Source organism: Aptenodytes patagonicus, chromosome 5 (genome assembly GCF_965638725.1).
Source record: "Aptenodytes patagonicus chromosome 5, bAptPat1.pri.cur, whole genome shotgun sequence".
Classification (NCBI taxonomy): Eukaryota; Metazoa; Chordata; class Aves; order Sphenisciformes; family Spheniscidae; genus Aptenodytes; species Aptenodytes patagonicus.
In genome coordinates, this window is record NC_134953.1 from 49,851,560 (window position 1) to 49,877,248 (window position 25,689).

Here is a 25,689-nt window from a genome sequence, read left to right on the forward strand (position 1 = left end):
TAAGCTAAATGTCTGAAGCTTGAAACCTCTTCACATCTCCTAAATTATTTTTGAATATTTTATGTTCAGTGTTTGCAGATGCAGGGAAAGTGACTTCATGGCATATGGTTAAGGATGAAGCTATAGTAAAAGTCCAGTATTTTACTATTTTCACAGTATATAATAGCTACTTCATAGTCCAAAAAAGGTGAATAACACTTCAGTTCTTGGTAGTTTTTAAAGACCCTATACAGTTACTTAAATAATGAATGGCTGGGGGTTTTCCCCACAGCAGCACATTTTTCCCCTGAAATACATTAAAACTTAAATGAATCTTTCAAAACCAAACATTTTGCAATGCAGCCCACTTTCTGACCATGTATTCTGCTGCAGTCTGCTTTCCACATTTCTTTTAATATTATATGTGTTCATTTTGAACACTTATGCTTATGTGTTAGTTCTGTGTCTATATATGTGCTGTCAGACCATAAAAAGAATTAAATGATCTACTATAGCATAACCAAATGCAACAGCTGCATAAGATTATGCCCTAGAACTTTGAAATAATTCAAATGTCTTATATTAAACTGAGACATTTCAGATAAGCATGGATCAGTTCCTTCTGAGAATCTACCTGGTAGAGAACATATATGCTTCCATGGAAATTTTGGTGTTGAAAAAATTAAACATCTTATGATATTGCTTGGCGTGTTTAAGCAGCTTAATGCCTAACTTGTTATACAAGAATAGGTTCTGGGCAAGATATTTACCTGGAGTTTTAATCAGCTTAGAAGGAAATGAAAATACTGTTTCAGAAATTTCCTGATGTTCTGGGCAAGCAGCTTAAAAAAATATAAATTGTTTATCCAAAGTATCACAGAATGATAGCCTAATATGTAAGACCTAAAAATGACAAATACTGGAGTTAGGAAATAGTTTTAGGGTTTTTTTAATCAGACACATTATGTCACAGATTCCCAGGTTTAGATGTTTAGGTAGTGTCATAACTGTTATGAGGTAAAGCGGTTGAGGCTCAGGGATCAGTTTAGACAGAACCACAGTCTCAAACCCTTCCTGCAAGTCTAGAGTTGCTTGTAGTGAGTGTGACTGCTGAAATACCTGAATGCAGACCTTGGAAAATAAGCGAGGGAGCTCATGATTGCAGATACTATTGCTTTAAAATACGTTATTTAACTCTTTATGAACTGTTGTGGTTTTTAAATCAGAATAGACTGTCACTTCACTAGGTTCTGTCGTGTTTCGGTGTCACCCAATTTTAGGTCTCAGATTTCTGTAGAAGTGGCATTACGTATGTTCTGGCATGCTGATGTTTTATTGCTTTGCAGGAGGCACTGTGCAACTATTCATAGCAACACAAACTTCATCATCATCTTGTCAGAAACACTCAGAGCTGTGAATAGGGCTTCAATACCATTTTACATTTAATGCCATTCCTTTTCTTCTGGTTTCTTTCTTTTTCCAGACTAATCCCCATGAAAAAAAAAAACTTGTTTCCAAAATTAGTCTTTGATTTATTACTTTTAAAAGTGTTTAAAGGAAAAAAATTCCAATTTAAAAGAGCAAAAGAAACCCGTAACTAGTATTTTTAACTTTCACTGAGAAACTACTATAACATTGTCTGTGTTACCCCAAAAAATATTGTATCGCTTACAAATATTAAAGTTGCAGGGATGAGGAAGTGTGGAAGCTAGTATATATTTGGCATTTTTTAACTTAATACACAGCAAACTATTCTTTGTTGTACTGCTGTGACTCTCACGTTCAGCAGGATGTAGAATTTGGAGACCCACAACGCAAATTAGAATCTCTTCTTTCAGAGCTGATGAAGACTGCTTCTCCATGGGTAGTGTAGGTTGTTATGACTGAATGTAAGGGAAGTATTGCAGGTAAATGTGAATATAGGATTCCCTTTGTATGGAAAGTGCAGTATCAGTACATATCTTTATTCAGAATATTTATTAAAAGAATATGGTCAAATGATAAATACCAATGGTGCTCTCTTATTAACTTCCATTTATAAACATGTAAACCAGGAAGAGAAACAGACAGTTTTTTTGAGAAGGTAAATGATAATACTGAGAATAAAGATCCTCTGAACATGATACCAGTTAATCTGAAAGCTCTATTATTGATGTTACGCATACTTCGTTTTCTGTTAAGCTTTGTCCAAGCAGCTAAAATCAATAAAACCATCTGTATTCTCCTATCTCAGAATAAGTGGAGATTTTTGTGGTTTTTTAATCTTAAAATTGGGTCCGTAGCATTAGAAGCATACTGCTGTGAGGAAAACACTCTTATTATAGGAGAAATGTTCACATGGATTTTTGATGTATCTGTGTACTTCTGTAAGTTACTTTCCCCTATATAAACAAGTGCTTTTCTGGTAAGTCACTCTGCCTTTGCCGAAATAACAGGATTACTTTCAATTGTATTGACTGGGATCCAGGAATAATACGTTCTTGGTTTTTGTTAGTCGAATACGTGATGTATTGAGTCACAGAATGCTACTTCTCTGAGACTAAGGGGAATCTGATTCCTTCTAGAAAAAGCAATTTAAAAATCTTCAGGGGTTTTTGAAGTAGTCACTGGAAATGTGTCACTTCTAAAAATTATAGATTCTTAGAAATTCTCTGCAGAATAGATTTCTAAATCTTGTCCTACTAGATATTCTGAAAACACAGCAAAATATCATAATATTTCCAGATTTTTTGGTGACTTTTTTTTTGTGAGGGTTCCTTTACATTTGTTTGCAGCCATTGTGTGTGTTTGCACCATTTTAACAGGCAGGTACAACGGAGTGGTGCATTTTGTGTTTGGAAATGTGTTATTTAGGGGCTCCAGAATTCTCTAAAACAGATGCTGAAGACATGAAGCATCTAGTGATGTTTGCTATAGGAAGTTTTATTTCATTCATTGGTGTATAAATTTTAAGGACCAGACTAATAGGGCATGTTACAAACAACAAACTAAGCCCAGTAATACAATAATGAAAACCTGATAAAGCTATGTATATACTGGCAGAAGTTTAAAGATTCAGAATTTCCACTCTCTGAAGTGAATTCCTGTAAAATTTTAAATGACATATTTTTCCATCATACATCAGATCATTCTTGTGGCACCAGCGTAATATTAGTAGTCCATTATTTGTTTAAAATAAGCATTTCAAAATTTGAACTCTAAAGTTGGAAGACAGCAAAAAAGAGAGAGGTAAAACCTTGCATATAGCCAGTTTATTGCTTTAAAATTATTTACTCAGCTGTTTTCATTTGTGAAAGATTTAGGAATTGTTCTAAGCCATGTAAATCAAAACCTTGGCTAATCATGAATGAATGGACTGGTGTCCAAAGCACACAATGTAGGCTTCAAATGTTTTTTTTTGTTGTTTAGGTTGTTCTCTTTAATATGTAAAAAGCACAAAAGGATAGTAAGAAAAAGGGCTCAATAAATTGGAAAGGATCCATCTTTCTTTTTTTGTCAAGGCTGCTTCAGACTTTTTTTCCTCCCATAGCTACTTAACCTTTATTAAGTTTGCTTTCTGTAACACTTTGTCTCTTCTTTTAGCATCACCCCCTTCATTCTCTCTTAATGTGCCAGACATTTCTGAGAGTTTGTTAATACAAATACGTCACTTAAATTCTTTTCCATTGTTCTGGATTGTTTACTGTATTTTAATTTCCAAGTCAGCATGAAGAAAGGCAAAAAGTAGAAAATTAGTATTAGCAACTCTTTTTTTGGTTTTTATCTGTACTTTTGTCTTCTGTTTGTAAACAGCTTTCTTGCTTTAATCCTTGACTTGCAACTGCATCCTTCCACCTCCCCCACCCCCCAAAGAACAACTGTAACAAACCCCTCTATTTTCTGCTTAATATAGTGTTGCCTTGTATGTTGCATTTCATGTTTATGAAATGAACCTTTATTTAGAAACAAACTGCTGCTTAATTGAGGTACAATTAACTTCCCCATCGTTCCACAAATTGTTAAAGGAAGGGATTAGTGCCTGTTGCAGCAATGCCTTTGGATTTTCAGCTGCACTATTGTTTGTGCTACAAACTTGATTATATTCTGAATCAGTGTATGACTCGAGTTTCTTGGTGGTTGTACAGCTTGGGCTACTTCTACTGCTCAGATGTACCATATATAAAAATTTAGTTGAAATGATATACAATGATTGCTACTTACAGATGTGCATTGATTTGCTTGGGATTTTTTACAGTGGTTTTATTGAGGTATCCATTTTCTAGTTCTAGTAATGCTAGGTCTATGCTCTGGCATTGGGTGAAATCCAGCTTTCCTGAACTCAATAGGATTTTCAGCTTTTGCTTTTTGGTACGATCAGAATTTCACATTAATATGTTCACAATACTCAAATTACATGCTTAGCAAAGAATCTGGTAGTACTAATTTTCTGTAACTGTATATAACAAAACCTACAGAAGATTTACAGCTAAACAACTGAAACTTGTTCATCCTCACAACTGGAATGAGTTAGTCTCTGCTCTAGTGCAGAGTCCTTTTTAATTCTTTCCAAGTTTCCAAAGTCTACCAAATGCCACAAAAGTGAGTTTTATATTTTAGTTGTCAAACTTTTCTCAGGCTGAGAGAGATTTGTCTGTTCACAGTATGTGGATGGTAGATGTATGTAGAATTTGCAAATAGCTCAAAACTAGACTTGCAAGTAAGAATAACTTTAAAACTTACCAAGAAAAAAAAAAATCTTCCAGCTGTTTTGCTTCTGTGGTAGATGGAAAAAGAGGCCAAGCTGCTTTTTCTTCCTATATTACCCGATGCTGTGGATTGTTAATCTGCAGTTGGAGTTGAAAACTGCTTTTGTCTTTCTCTATTAGATCCAAGCTGTATTGAGGAATTGGGTTTCTCCATACGATAACCAAGCTTAACTAATCATTAAAAAAAAAAAAAAGAAAAAAAGAAAAAAGTAATGTTCCAGGAAGTTTTATTCCAGAAGAGAGAGAGAAATGTTTTTTGAAACTACACTGTTTTACTCTCCCATGCAGAAGTGCACTAACCAGCTACAGCTGACCCAGATTCCATATACATCACTTTTGGACAGTTTTTTTTAAACAAACACACACTCGACTTAGACGTTCAGCCCACCTATGATGTCACCACGAACACACTGAGAGCAGAAGAAACTCCTCCTTCGGATTTCCTATCCATACCCTCCAGAAAAGGAGGGGGTAGGGAGGCTGAGAAGTTATGAACAAGGAAAGATTGTTTGCCAGTAGAAGGGAGGGTACCATATGGCAACAGACTGTGCAAGAGTTCAGCAGGCAATTACAAATCAAACATTTTTACTACGCTGCCTAAAGATGCCTTTCAAGTTGTTACAGTACTGGGCTTCATTTAGAAGAAAGATTCTTTCAGGCTGATAAAACTCGATTTGTGTTGCTGGGAATAAAAGGGGCAGCCTGGCTGGATACAACAGGAAAAATGAACCATTTATAGTGTAGAAGAATGTTCAACAGAATGTCGCGTTCAATTCTTGACATTCACTTAATAAGAAACAGTTCCAGTTGTTAAACACATGAAGTCTCCGATACATGTGGAAAATGTTAAAACTGTGTGTGTGATGGTTTTGGGTAGGTATCAGAATATTTGATAACATCTGACTGGTGTTGGAAGTAGCAAAAGCCACAGAGATTATGCCCTGTGAGGAATGCAGAATACTGGTTTTAGTTCTGTCACTAGTCAGCTAGCACTTAAGTGCATTCAGTTTGCTTTCATTGATCTTTTTGGTTTCTTCACAAAGGAACATTTACAGTTACATTTGAAAGAGAATTACTCTATTATGCTTTCAAAATTATGTTAGACTTCATAGAAATGCATTGAATAAATTTAGAGAACAGCTCTCTACAGAAGAGCTCTTGATTTAGCTAGAAGAAAAAAAATCAGTGCTTAACTGAGCAAGTCATTCAGAAAGATAATCCTACAAATGCATTGGTTTATAAAATCATGCATAATATTGCAGGTGCCTGTTCATAGTGAATTTCCTTAATTATAATTAGTAAGCATGATTTACTTCTTTCTGTGGAAGACGGAGGAGGCTTGGGATTTTTAAGGCCTGTTTGGACATTGCTTAGCAAAGTTAGGTTCAGGATAGCTTATGCAGTCTAGATAGTCATATTTATATTGCTATGCTATCTGATGTTTCTGATTATCCTTTCTATTTTTTAATAAACTGATTCTAGCAGAATAGAGAATTGAGAAATGTAGTAGTATATCAGGTCATGTGTAATACCTTTTTATTCACTTTTTTACATGTCACCTTTCAACCACAAGTATTTTAATTTGTTTCTGTGTGTGTGCACACACGCGTGTGTATGTGTTGATTTTGGAGTGATGCCCAGAGTTTCCCAACTCACATTTGAGGACTGTACTGGTTAGGTGCTATACAAACACAACTGCTGTTCTTGTGAGGTTGTATTAATAGTCTTCCACCTGTAAAGCCAAACTTCTTGTTATAATTCTGGTTATACAAGGCTGAGAGTGAACCAAAATATAATTTTAGAAATTCTCTGTTACTGAAATACGTTTCTTAAAAGTATTTTTTAAGTTTGTATATTTCTTTTATTTGGCTATCTTGTGGAAGAGGCAGGGGATGAAGAGCAATTCCTTTTAATAGCAGAGTTGGTCAGGATATGTTTCATTTAGTCAAGACAAAAATGATTAGTCTTTGGGTGAAGTTCAAGAAATTGAGTTGAATAAAAATAAGCGGTTTATCTACAGCATTAGTATGTAAGGAGGATGATTTTGCTTTCTACGTGATCAAAGGATTGAAAGACTAGTAAGGTTACAATGGTGGTGGGGAAGAAAGCAGGTAGAAGACTTGAAGAGACTTATCTCTAAGGCTGTTGGATCTTTGGAGTTGTGATTAATATGAACTGCAGGATTCGTACTGCATTTCATTCTGAGTGCACTTTTTGCCTAGTTAACTTTTCTCATGTTGCTGAAAGTTGAGTTTGAGTTTCTATTCAGCTTGAAGAGTTATAGATAATATGATTTTTTTTCCTTCTGTTATTTTTTTTAATTGCTGAATAGGAAGAATTAAGTAGTAGACTGCCTAAAATCATTAATAATTTTTATCACGTATTTTAGCATTGTGTGTTTAGTATGCTTCATATTTGTCAAGGGAATAATTAATTGGTGATATGGCGGAAGATTAGGTTCATGAGTAGTTGTGCGTGTCCTTGTAATTACTTTTAGATTTAGAAATAATGACACTGTTAAAGTCAGCTAGTACATGCCTAGTGTGATGCCTCCCACTGTGATTTGTCGTGCAGAGGATGAAAGCTTGCACACAGAAACCTAGCTGTACTCGTACCCTCAGCATCTGTGAACACAGCTGAGATAAGGTTGACAAAGCTAAGGATTAAGTGAATGAGGAGAGTGCAGATTCAATCCCAGACAAGGGTGGCATGGTGATGTACTTTCCTGTAAGTCCAAGCATTATTACTGTTTTAGTCTGAGGTCTGAAGGCTCTTGGAGGTCTTGTTGAAATGATTTCTCAGGTAAATCCAAAATAATATTCTGAGGCAATGCTGTTGTCAACCTGCATGCACGTTAGTCAATGAAAGCAAACATTCTTCAAAATACTGTTTCTGAGTTTTTTCTGCTAAATGGGAGACACTAAAGAAACTTTTCATTCTAATCTTATCCAGGTATTTATCTGTCAGACTTGACGTATATTGACTCTGCCTACCCATCAACAGGGAGCATTCTGGAAAGCGAGCAAAGAACAAATTTAATGAACAACATTCTTCGAATTATCTCAGATTTACAGCAGTCATGTGAATATGGTAAGCTGGTGTGTAAATATTGCAGTATTAAAGCGAACAACTTTAAAAGCTTTAATATTTGTCTTCTGTAATGCAATGTAAGTAAGGCCAGCCCAAAAGTCTAAGTTTATTCTGGTATTGGTGGTTATGACAGAGCATCAGCATGAAGAGACAGAATTAAATTGCCCTTTTCTTACATCACACACACTTTTGTAGCATGTATTTTCTGATGAAAAATGTGGAATACATTGTACTTAACAGTAGTTTTACTAGTACGTTATAAACTTGTATCCCTGTGTTTCATAATTTTATGACTCTGAATTCTAAAAATAGTAGGATTGCTTTTGGAGTAGTACTTTTACTGGAGATAATAAAATACGTTCAGCTTGTCTTTTGGACATTTATAGTTATGTTCATAGATCAGATAATGTATTTTTTCTTCAAAGGTGGTCTCCCTCACAATCCTCTTAAAGTTCTAGTAAGTTGTAAGGCTGCGTTTTTGATGGTGGAATGTGAATTAGCACAGGATTGTGGCTTCACTGAAAGCTCAGTACAATAAGAATGTAGGCTGTGAAGGAGTCCTCAGATACAACCCTTCAGGTTCCAGGTTTGGGACTTCAGTTTGAGCAGGGGCGCACTCTCACTTTTCCCTGATACGTGCTCTGATAAGCAGAGCAGCTCTAGGGGGATACACACCTGGCTTTATGGATGTGGGGAACGTCAGCTCAACACATGAGAATTGCTATGAAGGACAAAAATTTCAACATCAGTAGGGACTGTAGTTTGTACCTCCGTCTCACATAAAAAGGCAAGAGATCTGATTCTGTTTAAATAGTTTCTGGAAAATAACTTTGCTTACCAATGAATGGTACAGTGACAATGAATGTCATCTGTTCTCCAGATATTCCTCTGTTGCCTCATGTCCAAAAATATCTAAACTCAGTTCAGTACATAGAAGAACTACAAAAGTTTGTAGAAGATGACAATTACAAGTAAGTATGAAAAGCTATAACTGTCTGTAACTCATTACAAAATAACTTTTATAACACAAAGCATGTCATTTTAAGATTGCACTTGTATTGGGGGATTATGCGTCTCAGATGCACCATTTGCAAGTAGTGAGGTTACAGCAAGGTCCTGTGGTCAAGACAATTTTTAGCATGCTGGATGGCATATCTCCTTCTTTTTCTATGCCCGACTGCATCAAGCCCTAGCATTCATTTCTGTTTGGTCTGTTGATTTATCTGCAGACCTCTTTGAGTGTTCACTAATGAAGACTCCATGCTTCTGGCTCATGTGTAACACTGTTCAGTCAGTAAGATGGATCCTGTGATTTGAGATAGCTTATGTCATTTTTCATTAGAACAAAGTCATCTGTGTGTCCAGTCCCAAGTTCTTACTGAGTGTGACATAAGGCTTTCACTTTCATATATAGTTCACTTTCATTTTATATTTTTCTCTTTGATGAGGTTATACAGTGTAAAATGTAAACACTTGATTTTTGAGAGGCAAGATATTGTCCATCTGTGTCCCTGCCCATTCCTCCCAGCATACCACCTGAAACAGAGGTTTCTACTTCCTTAATTAAAAGATTATTACTGTATTAAGTGATTTGGCATCCAGCAAAACTGGGGAATGGAAATCTCTGGCAAGAGACAGGAACAAGCCCTGAGGATAGGAAAAAAACTAAAGCAAATCTGTTGCAGATGAAGAAAGTTTTTGTTCACTGGCTGATCTGCTTGAGGACGTTCCCCACCCATTCCCATCCTGCCCACCCTGGAAGTTTGTCACCTCAGTTGTGTTGAATTGGTTGCTTGTGTAGCTACATTCAAATGGTGGGAGGGGTATGCACACTAGAGGAACAAATTCAGTTTACCATTTAGTAAATCCAAGTTAGGGCTACTAAAAGACAGCAAATGGGGACCCTTCAGTTTATGTCAAGGAACAGTTAATGAGGCACTTGGCTTCCCTTCACGTGTTACAATCTTTAATATTTGTAAATTGTTCTCTGCGTGTTCGTGTGCAAGCATCGGGCTTTACCTTTTTGCTGAAATTTTTTGATTGATTTTGAAAGTATTGCTTGCTTATCACTGAGAGTAAAGCTCTGTGGTCAAACATTTGAAGGGAAGGAAAAAAAACAAACCCAAGTTTCTTAACTTCGCTGTCTGCTTCTTAGTGGCATATTGTTTTTGTGAATTCCTCCGCCTTCACTAGGTAGGACTCACTACTAGTGGGGAATTTTATTGCTGAAGGAGCTACAGTCTCTTCATACCGTACAACCCACATTTTGATAGCAGGGAAATGAATGGAGACAATTGCACGTAATGCAGAAACATGGCTGCTATTCAGAAAGTCTGTTTTTACACCTATGGGTTTTGTACGTCTCCAAACTGAATTTTTTATGGGGGAGGAGTGTATTCTTACTATAAGTGACTATTTACTTTTTATCCCCTAAGGTGTCTGCAAAAAGGCTGAAGTTAGAGAACAGCCATTGTGACTTGAATACATGTTTTTTCTTCCTAAAGAATTTTATTTTAAAAAATTAAAATTTAAAATTGTAATGAATCATTGCTAAACTGTCTGGGGATGGAAGGGAGAGGAGCTGTCAAATTTCAAACTTTGTCTCCCCAAAATTAAGTAGATGCTTTTCCAACCCTGCTAATTTCAAAGATTCTAGTTCTGCAAACTGTGTGGACAAGATATGCTTGATTTTCCTGGAGTTCTCTGCTCCTGGAGTCTGCCCTCTTTGTGGTACTGTTGGAAACGGCATTAAAAAGTGCCTATTATAGAAAAAGCTTGAATTCTGGATGCAGTCAAGTTGATAATGTATTTTCCAAAACGCAAAAGAAGGATTTTGGCTTTTAGACCAGTAAAGACAAAAGGCTTGGCCCGGCACACTAGTGCACTTTATAGAAAAATTTAAAATATGAAGTGTAGTAAGTATAAATATTTTAGCCAAGGTGGGGGGAGCAGTTGTATGCTTTTTATTCTTCCCGGTTTTTATGCTAGAGTAGCGGTGGTATCACTGAGTTTCATGTATCTGCTAGCAGTCCCAGGGCCGTGTAGGTCCTGGCTTATGTGTGGCTGTGCTTTCCCTGGAGGGTGGTGCCAAGGCAGAGCAATGTCCTCTTCCCCTGCTCCTTCCACAGTGTGACTTTGCCACACCTTGTTAACAGCTCACGTTGAGCTTTTGCTCACAGAAGGCGAAAATGGCAACTGGTAGCTGTTTGGCTGCTCGTGGCTGGCTGTGCCAGCTGCGTCAGGCTCTCTGATGCAGAAGAGGTTGCAGGGCTGTGCTGTAGCCAAGGTTTTGCTGTTGAGTCTGTCCTAGTCTATATGAGCCAAAGCAATAGACTCATTTACAACATTATGCCCTAGCATGTCATTTTTTGAATCCTGGGCCCTGTTGCAGTAGTAGGGTTTTTTTCCATCCAAAAAATTAAAAAAGAATGTTTGGAAATAGCGTGTGCTAAAGATAACTATGCACGGTTTGTATTAACTTTATAGTGTTTCCTGCAATTGTAGAAACAGGCAGCTTTCAATTGTAAATTTTAAAAAAAAAAAAATTTCAGAAAGTTACTTTTCTATGCTTCTATTTCCTGATAAAGTAATTTTTAATGCTTCTTTAATGCAGACTTTCATTAAAGATAGAACCAGGGACCAGCACCCCCCACTCTGCTGCTTCCAGAGAAGATTTAGTAGGTAAATGTTTAATAAATGTGAGAAGACTTGAGGTTGTCAAATGCATTATTTTTGAGTTGTGAACACGGAAAAATATTTGCCTGAGGCTCATAAAGAAGTGTGAAGTATAAACACTGTATATTTGTAATAAAAAGTCTAAAGGTAATCTGTAAAGAAAATCTTTCATGGAATTGAGTCAGTTTTCTAGGTTCTTGTTTGTATTGTGGCACTAACTTGTTAGTGTCATTTGGGGTGAAGAGCTATTAAATATTTGTTCTTTGTTGCTTCTAGACAGAAGGGCCTTCATCTAAACTTCTCATGGTATAATATGCTTCCAAAAATGTACATTATTTTTGATCAATGCCCAAAGTGGTTGAAGGCAGGAGTTTCAAAACATAGGATCAGTGGGACCTGTTTAATGCTAATGTAGTAGCTAATGCAGCAGCCTTTAGGACTTACAAAATACTTGTAACTAGATGGTCTATTTGAAATAAGTGTGTTTATTTTTAATCCTGTGCAAAAAACCCAAAGTACAGGTTTTTTAATTATCAATATGAGTATATCAATGAGTTTTATTACAGACTATCTTGTACAAATTGACTTTAGGAAGTTTTGTGCAACTCTTCCACGGTTTTCTGAGAAGTAACCCTGAGAGTAATTCTAAAGTTGCTCGGGAGTAATGTCTTTTTTTGATCCCAGGCTCTGAAGTTGGAGCATCTCCACAAAGTGGACGGAAAAATGTTGCAGCTGAAGGAGTCTTGCTACCACCAACACCCCCTTCACCTAGGAACCTGATACCACATGGACATAGGAAATGTCACAGTCTGGGATACAAGTCAGCATTTTATTTAACCTGAAAACCCTAAGCTTTGTGATGTATCGTCTTTCAATACAAAAGCTTTGCTTTTATGAAGTAGCATCATTTGTACACAATACTTAGAGACCAATTTGTGGCAAGAAAGCAAGCTCAGAACTATAACGGTAGTATCCCAACCAAAGAGAATTAGTCAAAATAGGAAGACTGCAGCTGTTCACGATGATAAGAATAGCCAATGCGTTAGCCAAAATAGGCTCTTTATGAATGACAAAACTATCACTTACAGCAACTCAATGTCCATGTTAATTCTTTGAGATTCAAACTGAAATAGTTGCTTTATTGATATTTTTATAGTGAGACTTCCTTTGTAGACCTTCATATAACTTTGTATAGTAATGGCTTCAGGTTTTTTCTATATAGGTGTAATTCTAATAAGTATCTTGATCATTATATCATCAATTCCCTTGCTATCTTTTCAAAATGCAAGATTATAGCTATTGAGTAATTCATCTCTTAGCTTATATTGTGTAAGTTTACCTTTAGTGAGCTAGAATGCAATTCTAAAGTTCAATTATGTAAGTGTTATAGTAAGACAAAAATACCTTAGGATATTGAAAGCAATTTTTAAAGTACTCCTGACTTTCTCTTTGCTCCAAGAGTGCTGTGCAGTTTTAAGACTAGCAATTCCTATAGATAGTATAGTTTGTGTACAATTGCTTATGAATTGAGCCATGATTTAGTTTGGTATTCGGAACACACTGTATGCAATCCTTCAGGATGTTAAAGCAACAACTTTTGAAATGTATCAAAGATCATGTTGTAACAATTTTATCCTTGTTCATTTCTAGTTTCATACACAAAATGAATACGGCTGAATTTAAAAGCGCAACATTCCCCAATGCAGGCCCAAGGCACCTACTGGATGACAGCGTCATGGAGCCTCATGTCCCATCCCGAGGGCAGGCAGAAAGCTCCACCCTTTCTAGTGGAATTTCAATAGGTAGGAACTGTAAACGTACCTGTGCAGTACCTGGTCTTTTAATAAAGATTTTAGCATGATTAGTTGGCGATTGTACAAGCAGCAGTACTATTCTAAAATACCAATTCTATTTTAGAACAAATTTGAAAAACGTAGGTGAAGGGCAGCATGATTTATACAGCATGAACTGACAAATTGTAAAAAAGCACATTTTTTTTTTTTTTAATCCCCTCTAAAGATACAACCTCTGATGATACTCCTTTTCCTTGATGAGGGTGGAGGGAAGTGCAGGGCACCATTTCCCATTCTCTTTTTTCCCCTGCTAAATCAATCCAAATAAAAAATGTCTTGTGGTAGGATTTCTATTGAAAATGCCATATCGAATTGACAGTGAGAACTGTAAATTGCTGACAGCCTTTAAGAGCATAATTTCTAAATACTCCTGACTTTTGTCAATAGATAGCATTTTAACTTTCAGATGCTTCAAAATGTCAGAATCTATTTCATTTTGTTAAGTTATTTATCTTCAAATATTTAGGGTATTCTTCTTTTGAGAACTTCTGCTTCATGAGTTTCTTATGTGATGGCAGTTGCTCTTTTTTCCTGTTACGCACAGATCCTTAAAGTGGAGGGAGGGCAGGGCAAGTGCCTCTCAGATCCACCTAACTGCAGCCAGGGTTGAGAAATGGAACCTCTATCGCAGTTGTTTTTCTCAAAATTATTAGCTTGATAGAATTCAGCGGTGTTCAGTTTTTATGCATTTATGGTAATAAAAGATTTTTGTAGTGTTACGCATTTCTTTGGATAACTTAATTTTAAAAAACAGTTTTGCTTTTTAGCCTTCATGGAGACAAATAAGGTCACACAGTTTCAAATTATACTTTTTTTTCAGGAGCTGTTCCTGTATTTTCGTGGAGAAGGCCATATTCTGAGCAAACATTAAATATATTTTTCATGTGGAAAAAGTCAAATATCTAGAGGCAATAATTTAAAAAAATATGTTAATAAGTAAATCTGTGGAACTAGCTTAGATCAAAGTAGTTTGAACCTGTTCGCATCAGACAGCTTCCACTATTAAATGTGCATTGCCTGTCTCTGTTTTCTACAGGTTCTCTGCTGTGGCAAAGTTTGCCATTTCAAAATCATCCAGCAGGAGTGGTACTTCTTATCAGCGTACAGATAGCTAGCGTTCTCAGGGATTGCACAGTACAGGCGAACCAAACTTTTGTCACCTTTGTAGAGATGTAGTATTGCCCTTTTCTCAGTGCAGTTTTTTACTGATGTTTTCTAAGTGTCTAAGAAACTTCTCTGCAGTTGATCCTTTTTTCCAGGGTAAATTATTTATTTACCTCCATTAGAGCCTACCAGGGAAGGTTTGCCAAAGCTGACAAGCAGTTTTTCATGAGGTACAATGAAGAACCAGTCACCATCTAGATATTTTGGAGAATACAGGGTTTTCCTACCTTGTCTCATCTCTGAATTTTTCAACTCTGTTCTCTTGCTTAGCTCAGGCATGACCTTATCGACTTGATGTAGTTAACCTTACAAGTTGGAACAAAATTGCCACTTTAGAAGACTGTTCTAAATCACTTGTAAAACAGCAACCTTATGCATTTTTTGTAAGATCAGCATTTGTGGTTAGAACTTCCCCTCTCCCATTCTCTTCCACCTCCAGCCTCCCCATACTCAGATACTTTAGTTTTATCACTGTTTTGACAGTCTAGCATCATTGTTATTTTTGCTGCTTCTTGATGATGAAAATTTCAGTGACACAAAAGATCAGTAGAGGTGCTAGAAATACGTATGGAGGAAGAGAATAAGTTCTGGAGGCTCGCAGTATCTATTACTGAAGAATTCTTGGAAATGTAAGTTGTCTGGCATTCTGTACTGCTGCTTCAGCAGGGTTTAAGGAAGTTGATTGAAGCTGCTAAGTTCCTCCATCATGTTTAAAGTAGTCTGTTTACTCAGTACTTGGAAATAGTACAGTCACTGCAGCAGAGAGGAGGTTTACAGTATTCTACAACACAACTTCAAAAGACGGTCAAGAAAACTTCTTCTGAATGTGTGTACTGAAAAGAGTGTTATTCTTCACCTTGCCCATAAACGTGGATTTAAACTTGTTGCCCTAGAAACAGGACTACCTTTTCTTAGATATAAGCCTATATAGGACTTAACTTTTTGGATAAATGATCCCTCTTCAAAACAAGGACAGTATTTCTGATATGCCAGCACCTTGAATGTGACCTTAAAGATGACTGTAATACTACTTTAAATCACTCGTGTTTTGAGGGCTCAGAGGTGTTCAGACCTTTCCAGTCCTTTCGTATTAGAGGATCTGATATAATCTGCCTCTGCATCAAATATCAAAAAAGGAGCAATGTAACACCAGTGTCTATAGGATGCAGCACTGTACCGTTAACAATGCTTTATCTAAATTGTTAGAGCATGCGAATTCATGCATTTTCTTATCAGGCCTCGTGTCTGAGTTGCCTTTGCTGTTAACAGATTACTATTACTGTACTCCATTTACAATTCAGTAAAGCAATTTATAGACATGTTATGAAGATTCATCAGAGTACTGTTTCTTTTTTTACTGGTGAACACACCAACTTCTTTAGATACATCAGAACTCTTCCAGTTGGATTTTTTCAGTTATCCCTGTGATAGAAGCTTTCAATCTGTGATAGAGATCAGTTAGAGCATCACTAGGTTTGAGATTCATGGCTGGTTGAAATTCTGTTCTGCATATAAGCATACTAAAACTGAGCAGTTAATCCAGCAGTGCGTGTGTCTGAACTAAAAACACACATTCAAGTGATGATGGACAATTTTGATTGTGTTGTGCTGGGAAAGACTGAACCATTCTGGGAATAGTGCATAGCATACCAAAATTTTTACGTCAATGTAATCTTTCAGATATGAAGGATACACTAAGTGGGTATTATTCTTTGCAATGAATGATTCCTAAAGCAGAAGCAATGCAGAAAGTGACCCAGGTATGGGATTTCCTGAAAATAGGACTATCTGTAACAGGACAGCCATGGTCAGAGATCTCTATTGGATTCTTTTCTTAATTTCAGGGTCTGGAGGCTGGTTGTGTACATTCAATTCATTCTGCGAAAACCTAGAACTCAAAAAAAAAAAAAAAAAAAAAAAAAAATACAGCCCCCGTTATATTAATTTCTTGTGCTTGGATCAAAATAGTTCTTGTTCCTAGAACTATGAGACTGTGATCAGCAGATGGTCGTATATTATGCTAGAGTAAGAGAGATGTACATCTGGTTCTGTTGCCGTTTTACTTTATAACATAGATGTTTGTTATCTGAACAAAAGTGAGAAAACTTTTTACAGCAGTGCCAAGGCTACCCTAATTGGAAGGAAGAAACACTTGACCAGTCATATATACAATATCAGGTTGGAAATGTTCTCTTGAATTCAGGAATGTAACAAGAGGAAATAGTTTCTTCTAAGTTTTAGACGTTCATAATTTAGACAGCTGCATTTGAGCTAGTCATTTGGAGCTCCTTATAATCACATAGAGAATTAAGATCTTCAAGGATATGATTCATCTCATTCTTAGGTGGGTGGCTAAAAATAGGTTATATGACTTTTGTCCTTAAAACCCCGCTTTATTTCTGTTGACTGCAAAGAGACTTTTGACAGATAACACATGAAAATACGGACAGATGAATACTGCTGAAAATATGTCTGTTTTGTGCAGACAATCCAGAATATCTGCTTTTAGTAAATTGGGACAGATGCTTTTACTTTGCAGTGAAAGTTCATTGAGAACCCCCACTACTTGTCATCAGTAAGCCTTAAAGCTACAAGATAGTTTTGTTCTGCCATCCCTCCGTTTTGATGAGGTCACTGTATACACTCTTTCAAAAGAGTGAGCTTGCCCTTCTGAGGTCTAAGCATTGCTCTTGGCTGGGTTGAAGGAACCACCTGCACACTCTTACGAGCTGTTCTCCTGCATGTATTTGCCTACTGTCACCTCCTCATCTAAAAGTAGGATAAATTAAGATGCTTTTACTAGATCATGGTTCCACTCTGAAATAGCATGAAATGTCCTTCTATTCATAAGATTTTATTTTTTTTAAGAATACATGGTTTTCTAATACTCCCTGATTTTCTTATACTTTTTAAGTATTCTTTTCTTGCTTAAGTGTACTCTTAAGTACTGTTGCAGAAATGCTCAGCTTGCTTCATTAATGTTCTCAGAAGTTTTGGATTTCCACCATTTCTTATGATTTGGCTTAGTTGCATTACTGAATTTCTTTTCTGAAACTGAATTTGTTTACAATGGCTAATTGTTCAAATAATTCTGTACAGGTAAAGGGACAGTGTAAAATAGACCCCTCTTCATATATAGCTTCTGTGTGGCTTTTCTCATCTTACAGCACCTAACATATGGGATGCAAAGTAATTTTCATTAGGAGGTGTTTTGTGGTTTTTTTTTTTTAAGGGTGCAGTCTCACATGTATACCACTTAAGAATAGATACCGACGTGTGAACACAGAAATACTCGGCTGAAATTGAGAATGTAATTTTAGGTGTTTAAAAATTCAAAGAAAACACATTTATGGATTGTGTTTGCGGCAGTGTTGGATGCAAATTCTGTTCTAACTTCAGAGTGTTTTCTTTCTCAAACTATTTCTTTTTTTCCACTTATTTTTCCTAATCTACAATGATATGGATGAAAGCTCTGGAAAAACTAAGGCTCTTGAACATTTGCCTTCATTTGTGTTCCAATAACTTGAGCCTTTATTCTAATGCAATCAGAGAAATTAATGCTGCAGAGTCAAAGAAAGGTATTTTAAATCAGTGTGAATTAATGTTAAGAAAGTGCCTTTGTAAGAACAGTACATTTTCAAACCTAAACTGGCATAAAATGCATACAAGAATATCAGCATTTTAATGAATTCTTCTATTAAGTCACCATCTTGAAGTACTTGAATTCTACAAGGGATTATATTTCTCTTTAAATAAATGAAGTATAGGTGTAGGTATACAGTACATGCATTTACTTTCAGGTTTTTGGCAGCCTATACAGTAGGGAAGAACTCTGCACAGCCAATGTTTGTTTGATTCCTTACTCTGTAGTATACTGTTCAGGTGTTTAGGACTCTGAGTCATCAGCAGTCTGGATCAGAAGATCAAAGTTCGGGTAGGGTTTCAGGCAGAAGAAATATTAAAAAAAAAAAAAAAAACCACAACAACACACAACACATTCCATTTAAATGAGTATATAGATGCCTGCCTCTTGCCCTAAATGTGGATGCCCTGTTTTGCTATTGTGAACTACTACTTTATTAGTGATAGGGTAAATATAAAAGCTGTATAATATGTGTATGTTAAAAATGCACATGTAGGTACCTGGATTTGAGAGGAGGAGAGGGATATACAGGACTTCTAGCACCCCGTTTCTTCCGCAATCCTTATTAGTATTGTTTGGTCCAAAGCATGTGCTCTGGGTGTTTTGCAATTAATGCAGTTGTACAAACCCCCTGTTTCTGCCCCGTCTTTATCCATTTGGTTATTTGCTTTTGATAGTTTTTCATGATGAAACTCATTATCAGTGACGGTATTAAAAGTTTGTGTCGATTCTCTGGTATCATATTGCTTGAGTAGTTTGCCAGTCTTCATGCCATTTGTTTGGTTAACTAGCAAGCCAAAGTTGAGCTATTTAAACTTTACTGTACAATAGTTAAATGGTAATGAACTAGTTAAATATATATGAGGATTTTCAGTATGGTCATAGACTCAACAAGGTAGAACATAACTTTTAGGGCATGGAGTCCATCTCCATGATGTTAGCTGGGCTGTATTGTGCTACAGCAACTGATGTTCAGGCCTCTTGACCAATTTTTTGTGTTTTCATGTTAGAATTTCAAGCTCTATCAGGTCAGTCATTGGCTATAGTGACTAGAGCTCTGGAAACACTGTGTAACTGGAGCCATGAGAGTGTTAGTTGCAGATTTGAGAAGGGGAAAGAATTTTTAGTCTGAATACTTTTTAAACTCTTTGGGGTTGGTTTGTTTATATTAACACCTGTTTAACTTTGGGGACTAACTTCTGGATAAAGGAAGCCTGTGTTAAATGTTCAATATCCTCAGACTTTCAGCAATGAGTGGATGCCGTGACCGGGGGGAATGGGTATGCAGTGGTATAGGCATTCCCTATCACATAACTAGGAACCTAGCCTCACACTGTTTGTGTGGCTGTAGCATAGGCATATGTATATGCACATCTACAAATGCGAACAGAAAATTCATGTCTGTATTCAGCTGCAGTACTAGAGCTCTGTGTAACAATCCTGAAACTTCTCAGATAATCATCAATCAGCACAGTTAGCGAAAAAACATTTTGCCAATTGCTGTTATTCCTAAGATAGGAAAAAGCCTTCATGTTATGTAGTAAAGGTAAACACAACTCTGATACTTTTTTTTTAATCCTGTACAAGAAATTTTTAATTTTATTAGCAATAAAGAAAACTAGGAAGATAGTGGTTTGTGTCAAGTGGCTTCTTACGTAAAGCCAAAACTTGTGTAGAACATTACTTAATAGAAAGGACTTATACTACCTAGGATTTGTTATTAAGTTTAACCTGAAGACCTGCTTGAGGTTGTTGGAAAAACTCAAATATTGAGTACATACTTGAGAAGAATTTAAGAAGGTGATATATTTTTGAAGTAGTGAATGAATGAAATATTTCCAGTTGAGGTGATAGTCAAATAGTGCACTTAATGTTTAAACAGAATTTGGCTAGACATCTAACTTTTATTAAGTTAAAAACAGTTCCTTTCACCTCTGTTTTGTTTTGGAGGAAGGGATGTAATGTATATTCTTTTGTTTTGCGGGAAAGGGTTTTTTTTTTAGTATCAGAACTTTTGTTGTGCAAAAAGTCTCCTAGAGCTTTTTAGAATCTAAAAAATCCTGTTAGAGATGTTCTATATAGATGTTAGAGGGCTAGTCAAATGCTAAAATTCAACCTTCTCCAGGTTTTTGTTACAATTTTTTAAGACCTGTATAGGCATCAATATAAATGTTAAATCAATAGCTGTGATGTTTGGCCCACTTTTTTTCCAAATTAACATTGCTTTTAAAACTGTAATTGGCAATTTGTGTATAGATTAAACTTTTTAAATGAAACTTTTTGTTTATGAATCCCCCAAATCTGTTTAACTTTTGTAACTGTACTGATACTGTAACAAGGATTATCACTTTCTGAAAGATGACATTTCAGCTCTTTTGCTCTAGATTGTTTTGCATTTTTAAAAAGCAACACTAGCATTTAAATCTTTCTGTAGAGTACTTAGTACAGTGTTTGAAATATTACTTTCTTAGCACAGCTAATATAGTTGCCATAAAAATGTCATTTCAGATAAAATTTTAACATATCTGCCTACTTTAAATATAAAAATTTACTTCATAATACAGTATTGTTAGGGGGTTCTAATTATGTGGGTTTCTATCACATGGGCCTCAATCAAGTAGAGCTCTAGTCATATTAAAGTTGCACTTCCTGTTGAAATAAAGCTATATCTATGCGGTAATAAGGAAATAAGATGCTAAGTGTCCCTAATAGCGTTGGCTGGATGACTGGGTAAACAGGAATTACTGCACCATTTTGCAGGACAGACTGCTCCAAGTAGCAACAAGGAAAATTTCAATTACGTGCAAGGAAAACTTTTTTCACATGCAGGTTGTGAAACACAGTAACAGGTTGCTCAGAGAGACTGTAGACTCTGCCTCTTTGAAGAACATGACTAGCTGAGGCCCTCAACAATCTGATCATGAAGTTAGGTTTGTCTTGACTAGAATGTTGGACCAGATGACCTCCCAAGATCTCTTCAAGCCAGAATTATTACAAAATTCGTAAGTAGGCTAACCTATAGAAACAAATAGGAGAGACTGTCTATTTGGACAGGTCTGGATCAGGCCTTCTTAGAAACAGTCCAGGACCTGCCATACTGGGCTATAACATTTGCTTAGAATAATGCAGTCTGTGCCTTAGTTTGATGCAACTGCACCTGATATAGCATCAGTTACTCACTTCCTATTCATGCTGTTCTCTCATTTGTGCTCCTTGGTGTTTAGATGGCTCAGGAAACTCACTCTTGTCTTCACAACAGTCCAGGATGCTGGATTCCCTTTCTTGAGAAATCATCATACTTGAAACCTACCTTCCTAATTGTCATTCCACCTGCTAAAAGGATTACAGTACTTTAGGATCTTACTGTAAGATATAAACAGTCTTCCTCAAAGACAGTCAGCTGGGAGGTCTTACCCAAAATACCTGCTTAAAGTTGTCTCTGAATTCTGTTACATCTGATTCTGTCTCTTCATCCCCAAACCATGTTACTTGTTTATTTGAAGAAACTTTGTATATTGCCTTACAGAGAGTGCAGCTGTGTTTTTGTTTGGATGAAATAAATCATTGAGCTTTTCACTGTGATGTGGATGTAGAATTTGCTGAAAATATTAAGTGACAGTTGTTTCTTCCAGGAAACTAAAAGCTTTTTTTTTGGGATTTTGCAAAGACTTCTACTGTAACAGCAGGTTCCATCTGAATAGGTTACTCCAACTGGTTACTCCAGTTTTGCCTGGGATACTTCATGATCTGTCTGGTGGTATTCCTGTGTAAAAGTGTGTAGAACAATGTGGAGTTCAGTCCACACATTCGCTTACTTTTCCATGGTGTAGGTCGGATGTAAACTGTGCTGGACAGAACTTTTGATTATTTTTATAGTCACTTTTTACTTACCTGCCTTGTGGCACCAGAATGACTGTTTGCTGATAGATTAAATTTGTGCAGACAGTCACTTGAAGTAACATTCAGTGAAGTCACTCAACTGTAGTAACTGTGGCTCTCTGATACGTTGTCCTCGCAGCTACAGTATAAGTCACAGAAGTATAATTCTTTTATGGGCAAGCTACCTGCTGCTGTAACCTTTTAAGCAGTTGAATGCTTAAGGATCAGAGAATGTAACTACTAAAATCTTAAAGACGCTTCTGGAAAATAATTAGTCACCTGTTGAGTCACCTCCCCTTCTTGCAGACCTTTATGCCTAGCTTAGGTGCCAGTAGCTCCTCCGGAACATCGTTTTTATGTGTCTCAGCTTCTTCCACTATACAAGTCCCTTTTACTGTAATGTTAGTGTGAACCAGGTTAGGACCTTCCTTTAGGAAAAGTTCAGGATAAGCTGAGACCAATTTATCTAGTATCCCTTAGAGATCATATTAATATGAGGATGTTGAGCTAATGTTTGGAAAAGAGGTATCTTAAGTTGAATTGGCTGGCAGAAAAAGGCATGTATTTTCTCTTGGATTTGACACAGAGAGAACTTCAGTCCATGCTGAGATTTTCATGGCTCTTGGCTGGAATTACCCCTGCTGTGTGTGAACTTTTATTGCCTCTATCTTTACTCTCTGTTTACTCAGTGGATATCCAGACTTACCTTTGTACAGATTAGCTTTATTCTTCAGGGCACCACTGTTCCCTGCTGATTTTCTGTGTAAAATTACAGGAAACTTGTTCCTGTTTTCAGCCTTTGTTTCTCTGTGGTAACCCTTAAGTAAGCTGCATTGATTCAGATTTTTTTTTTTAATTTGTCTGAAAATCATTGTAAATCAATTCTTTCTTTTATATATGGGTATTCAGGAGGCAGAGCAAACAAGCTGTAAAGTTAGTGTGCCAAAAGGTGGGCTTTTAGTAGCAACTGGCATTGAATTAGTCTGAAACTGAGGAGTTGGGGTTGTCTGGAGCCAAAAACATGTTGGCTTGAAGTGGAGGGCAAGGATGGTAGCTGGCATGGGAAGCTGCTCTGGTCTGAAAGGTGAAGAGCCAGCAAGACAACAGCTTGAACATTGTTTATAGTACAGTTAGTAACTGAAGTTACTGAGTTCTGTTAACGGTATTTCTGTACTGATATATATTTACTGATTTTTAACATTACAGATAACACTACCTTGTGTCTGTATTTAAATACTAATTTTCAGGCTGATAGGATTTACTGTAATTATAAAGTTAGTATGTTATTTATGGGCCTGCCATGAGTGGATGCATCAGATATTTGGATTTTGTGTTTTTCCTCTACTTTCAGTGTTTAAAATAAAATACTTGAGGTAACATTGGATTACTTTGTGAAGCACAGAAAGAAAAAATACTGTTGTGATCTGATATACTAAGTGGGAGATAGCTTTAAAAGTTGTTTAAGGCTTCTCAAATCAGCAAAGCCTTCTAATGTATTTGGAGATTCAGCAATGAGTTTGCACTACTGCAAATTTGCACCTCTGCGTCATGACCATGTATGACTTCGTAAGGAATTATTTAAATAAGTGACCTCTCTTTTTAACTGCTTGTTGTGTTAATGGGACAAATCCACGTTTAGGGTGTTCTTTAAATTTTGAAAATGCCTTTCCCATTTATTAGCACTCCTTTTCTTCAACTTCTTAATGTGCACTTCGACCCTGTCCCTTCAAACCTCTACCTCAATTTATGTGAAATGCCTGAAGCAAATCACAAAGTATTTTCATTGTAGTATTTTAGTGAGGTATTTTTTACACATCTAATCTTAAATATTCTAAGGAGAAACAGACATAATTGAAATAGATGGATTGTAGATGATGAAATAAAGTATCATTCATTCTTATCTTTTTCAAGGTAGCAGCGATGGTTCTGAACTCAGTGAAGAGACTTCCTGGCCAGCATTTGAAAGGTAAGAAAAGCTGCCACTCAAAACCTGCATTTCTCTATTCAGACATTGTTATTTACAATCTTTCACTCAGTCCTGAAAATGATGCTTTATTTTAGTGATCTAGAGATCTTCCGTATGTGAGAATATTAATAAACTGTAGTAAATTCACTGGATCTGTTAAAGCAGCAGAGAAGTACCTTCTGCTCACTAGTAGTTAATAGGGCTTTTGTCTAATTGGGTGCTTACTCATTACACACATTCTTCTAAATAGCTCAACCAGAATACCATTAAACACCAAATTATTTTTCTGGTATTATATATTTGTATATCCTGTGTATGCTATTTATGTGACCTATCTGGTTTTCATTTTCACTTTCCCTGAGATATTTCATCCATTCTTGGTCCCTTTGTTCTTGTCATGGACATTATCACCTGTTTTGTCTCTCTCATCTGCTCTTCACTTCATTGTTACTTGCCCTTGTGTTACATGGGAAAACACAAAAATGCCCCTTGCTAATGTCTGATTTTGTGGTCCAGAATTAACATCTTGCTCCTTATCCAATACCTGCAAATACTCAGGTGACACTGGCCACTTGAATCCTTTCCCATGTTGTATTTGGCAGTGTGGAAAAAGACTAACAGCTGTAGTTTAATACAGTAAAAAAGGTGGAAATTTCATCTTCCCACAGCTGAGTCAGATGCGCAATACAGTGCGTAGTTTGCTTCTATAACTCAGTTTCAGGTAATCCATCAGCTTCAGAGTTGCCATGGATGACTTTTTCTACTATGCTTTGAAGACATGTTTTGTAGAAATTTTTGTCAAAGAACTTCTCCTTATAGTCAGGAACTGTTACCACAAACCTTATATTTTGCTTGAATTCATTGAAGCAGTTGAAGTTCTGTGTTACTTTTTGGAAGAAATATTTGAAAATCTCTCTGTGCCAAAGGTGAACTCTCTGATATTTCATGCTATAAATATGATTACATACATGAGGAAATGCTCTTATGATTCCATTATGTAAGCAATAAGAACATTCCACATGAGCATAGAAAGAAAATCAGGTCAGAAAGAAAATCTCTAACTTATATGTGCTCTGTGGTGCAACCTGCAACATTCAAAAGGTTTTCTTGCTTTTCCTTCCCTGCTGCCTTTTGGAATTAATCAAGTTCAGGTTATTTCTCAAAGCTAAAAAGTTCTGTGGAGAAGCCTTAGACAAAATGGTGAACTGAGTGCTTTTACCCCGAGTAGCATAAGAAACTTAAATTTTAGTAAGCCTCAGGCTTAAGCTCATGGTAACACTCTCCAGAATTGTTGTGTGGACTTCTGAGACAAAGCAGAGGTTTTTCCATCCCTGTCCTAATGAGAACTGGCTGGCCCAGACTCCCCCCAGTTAAAAGGTTTGCTCCATGTCAAACAATTATGTCAGAAGATTCCTCCTCCTCCTCCAAATTCCACTTGCCTGAAGTACTTTCTTCTCTCCTGAGGGAGCTCTTTGAGAACTCTGAAGTTGCATGTTTTTCAGGGTGAGTTCTCTTGCCTGCTTCCAAGGAGAGGGATTGGGTTCCTTACAGACATTCAAAACATCATGTGTGAAATTCCTAGAGATACGCAGCAACCTTGTGTTTGTTCCTTGGTTTATAAGATGATGAAGCATGTTTTGGAATTTAATAGTTAATACACTGACATGCAAATGTCAAAATTAAGATAACTAGAGA

General features: G+C 36.4%; 1 protein-coding gene across 6 annotated transcripts in view; it reads left to right on the top strand.

Moving 5' to 3' along the window:
* The window catches only part of RALGPS2 (Ral GEF with PH domain and SH3 binding motif 2), a 131,020-nt gene that overhangs the window by 86,862 nt on the left and 18,469 nt on the right, over positions 1–25,689 (top strand). For all 6 annotated transcript variants that reach the window (XM_076339657.1, XM_076339654.1, XM_076339656.1 and 3 more), the window contains 6 exons: positions 7,677–7,814; positions 8,695–8,785; positions 11,428–11,495; positions 12,174–12,309; positions 13,140–13,291; positions 23,940–23,994. In XM_076339657.1, the coding sequence (XP_076195772.1) occupies positions 7,677–7,814; positions 8,695–8,785; positions 11,428–11,495; positions 12,174–12,309; positions 13,140–13,291; positions 23,940–23,994 (640 nt within the window). The remainder of the gene's footprint in view (positions 1–7,676; positions 7,815–8,694; positions 8,786–11,427; positions 11,496–12,173; positions 12,310–13,139; positions 13,292–23,939; positions 23,995–25,689) is intronic.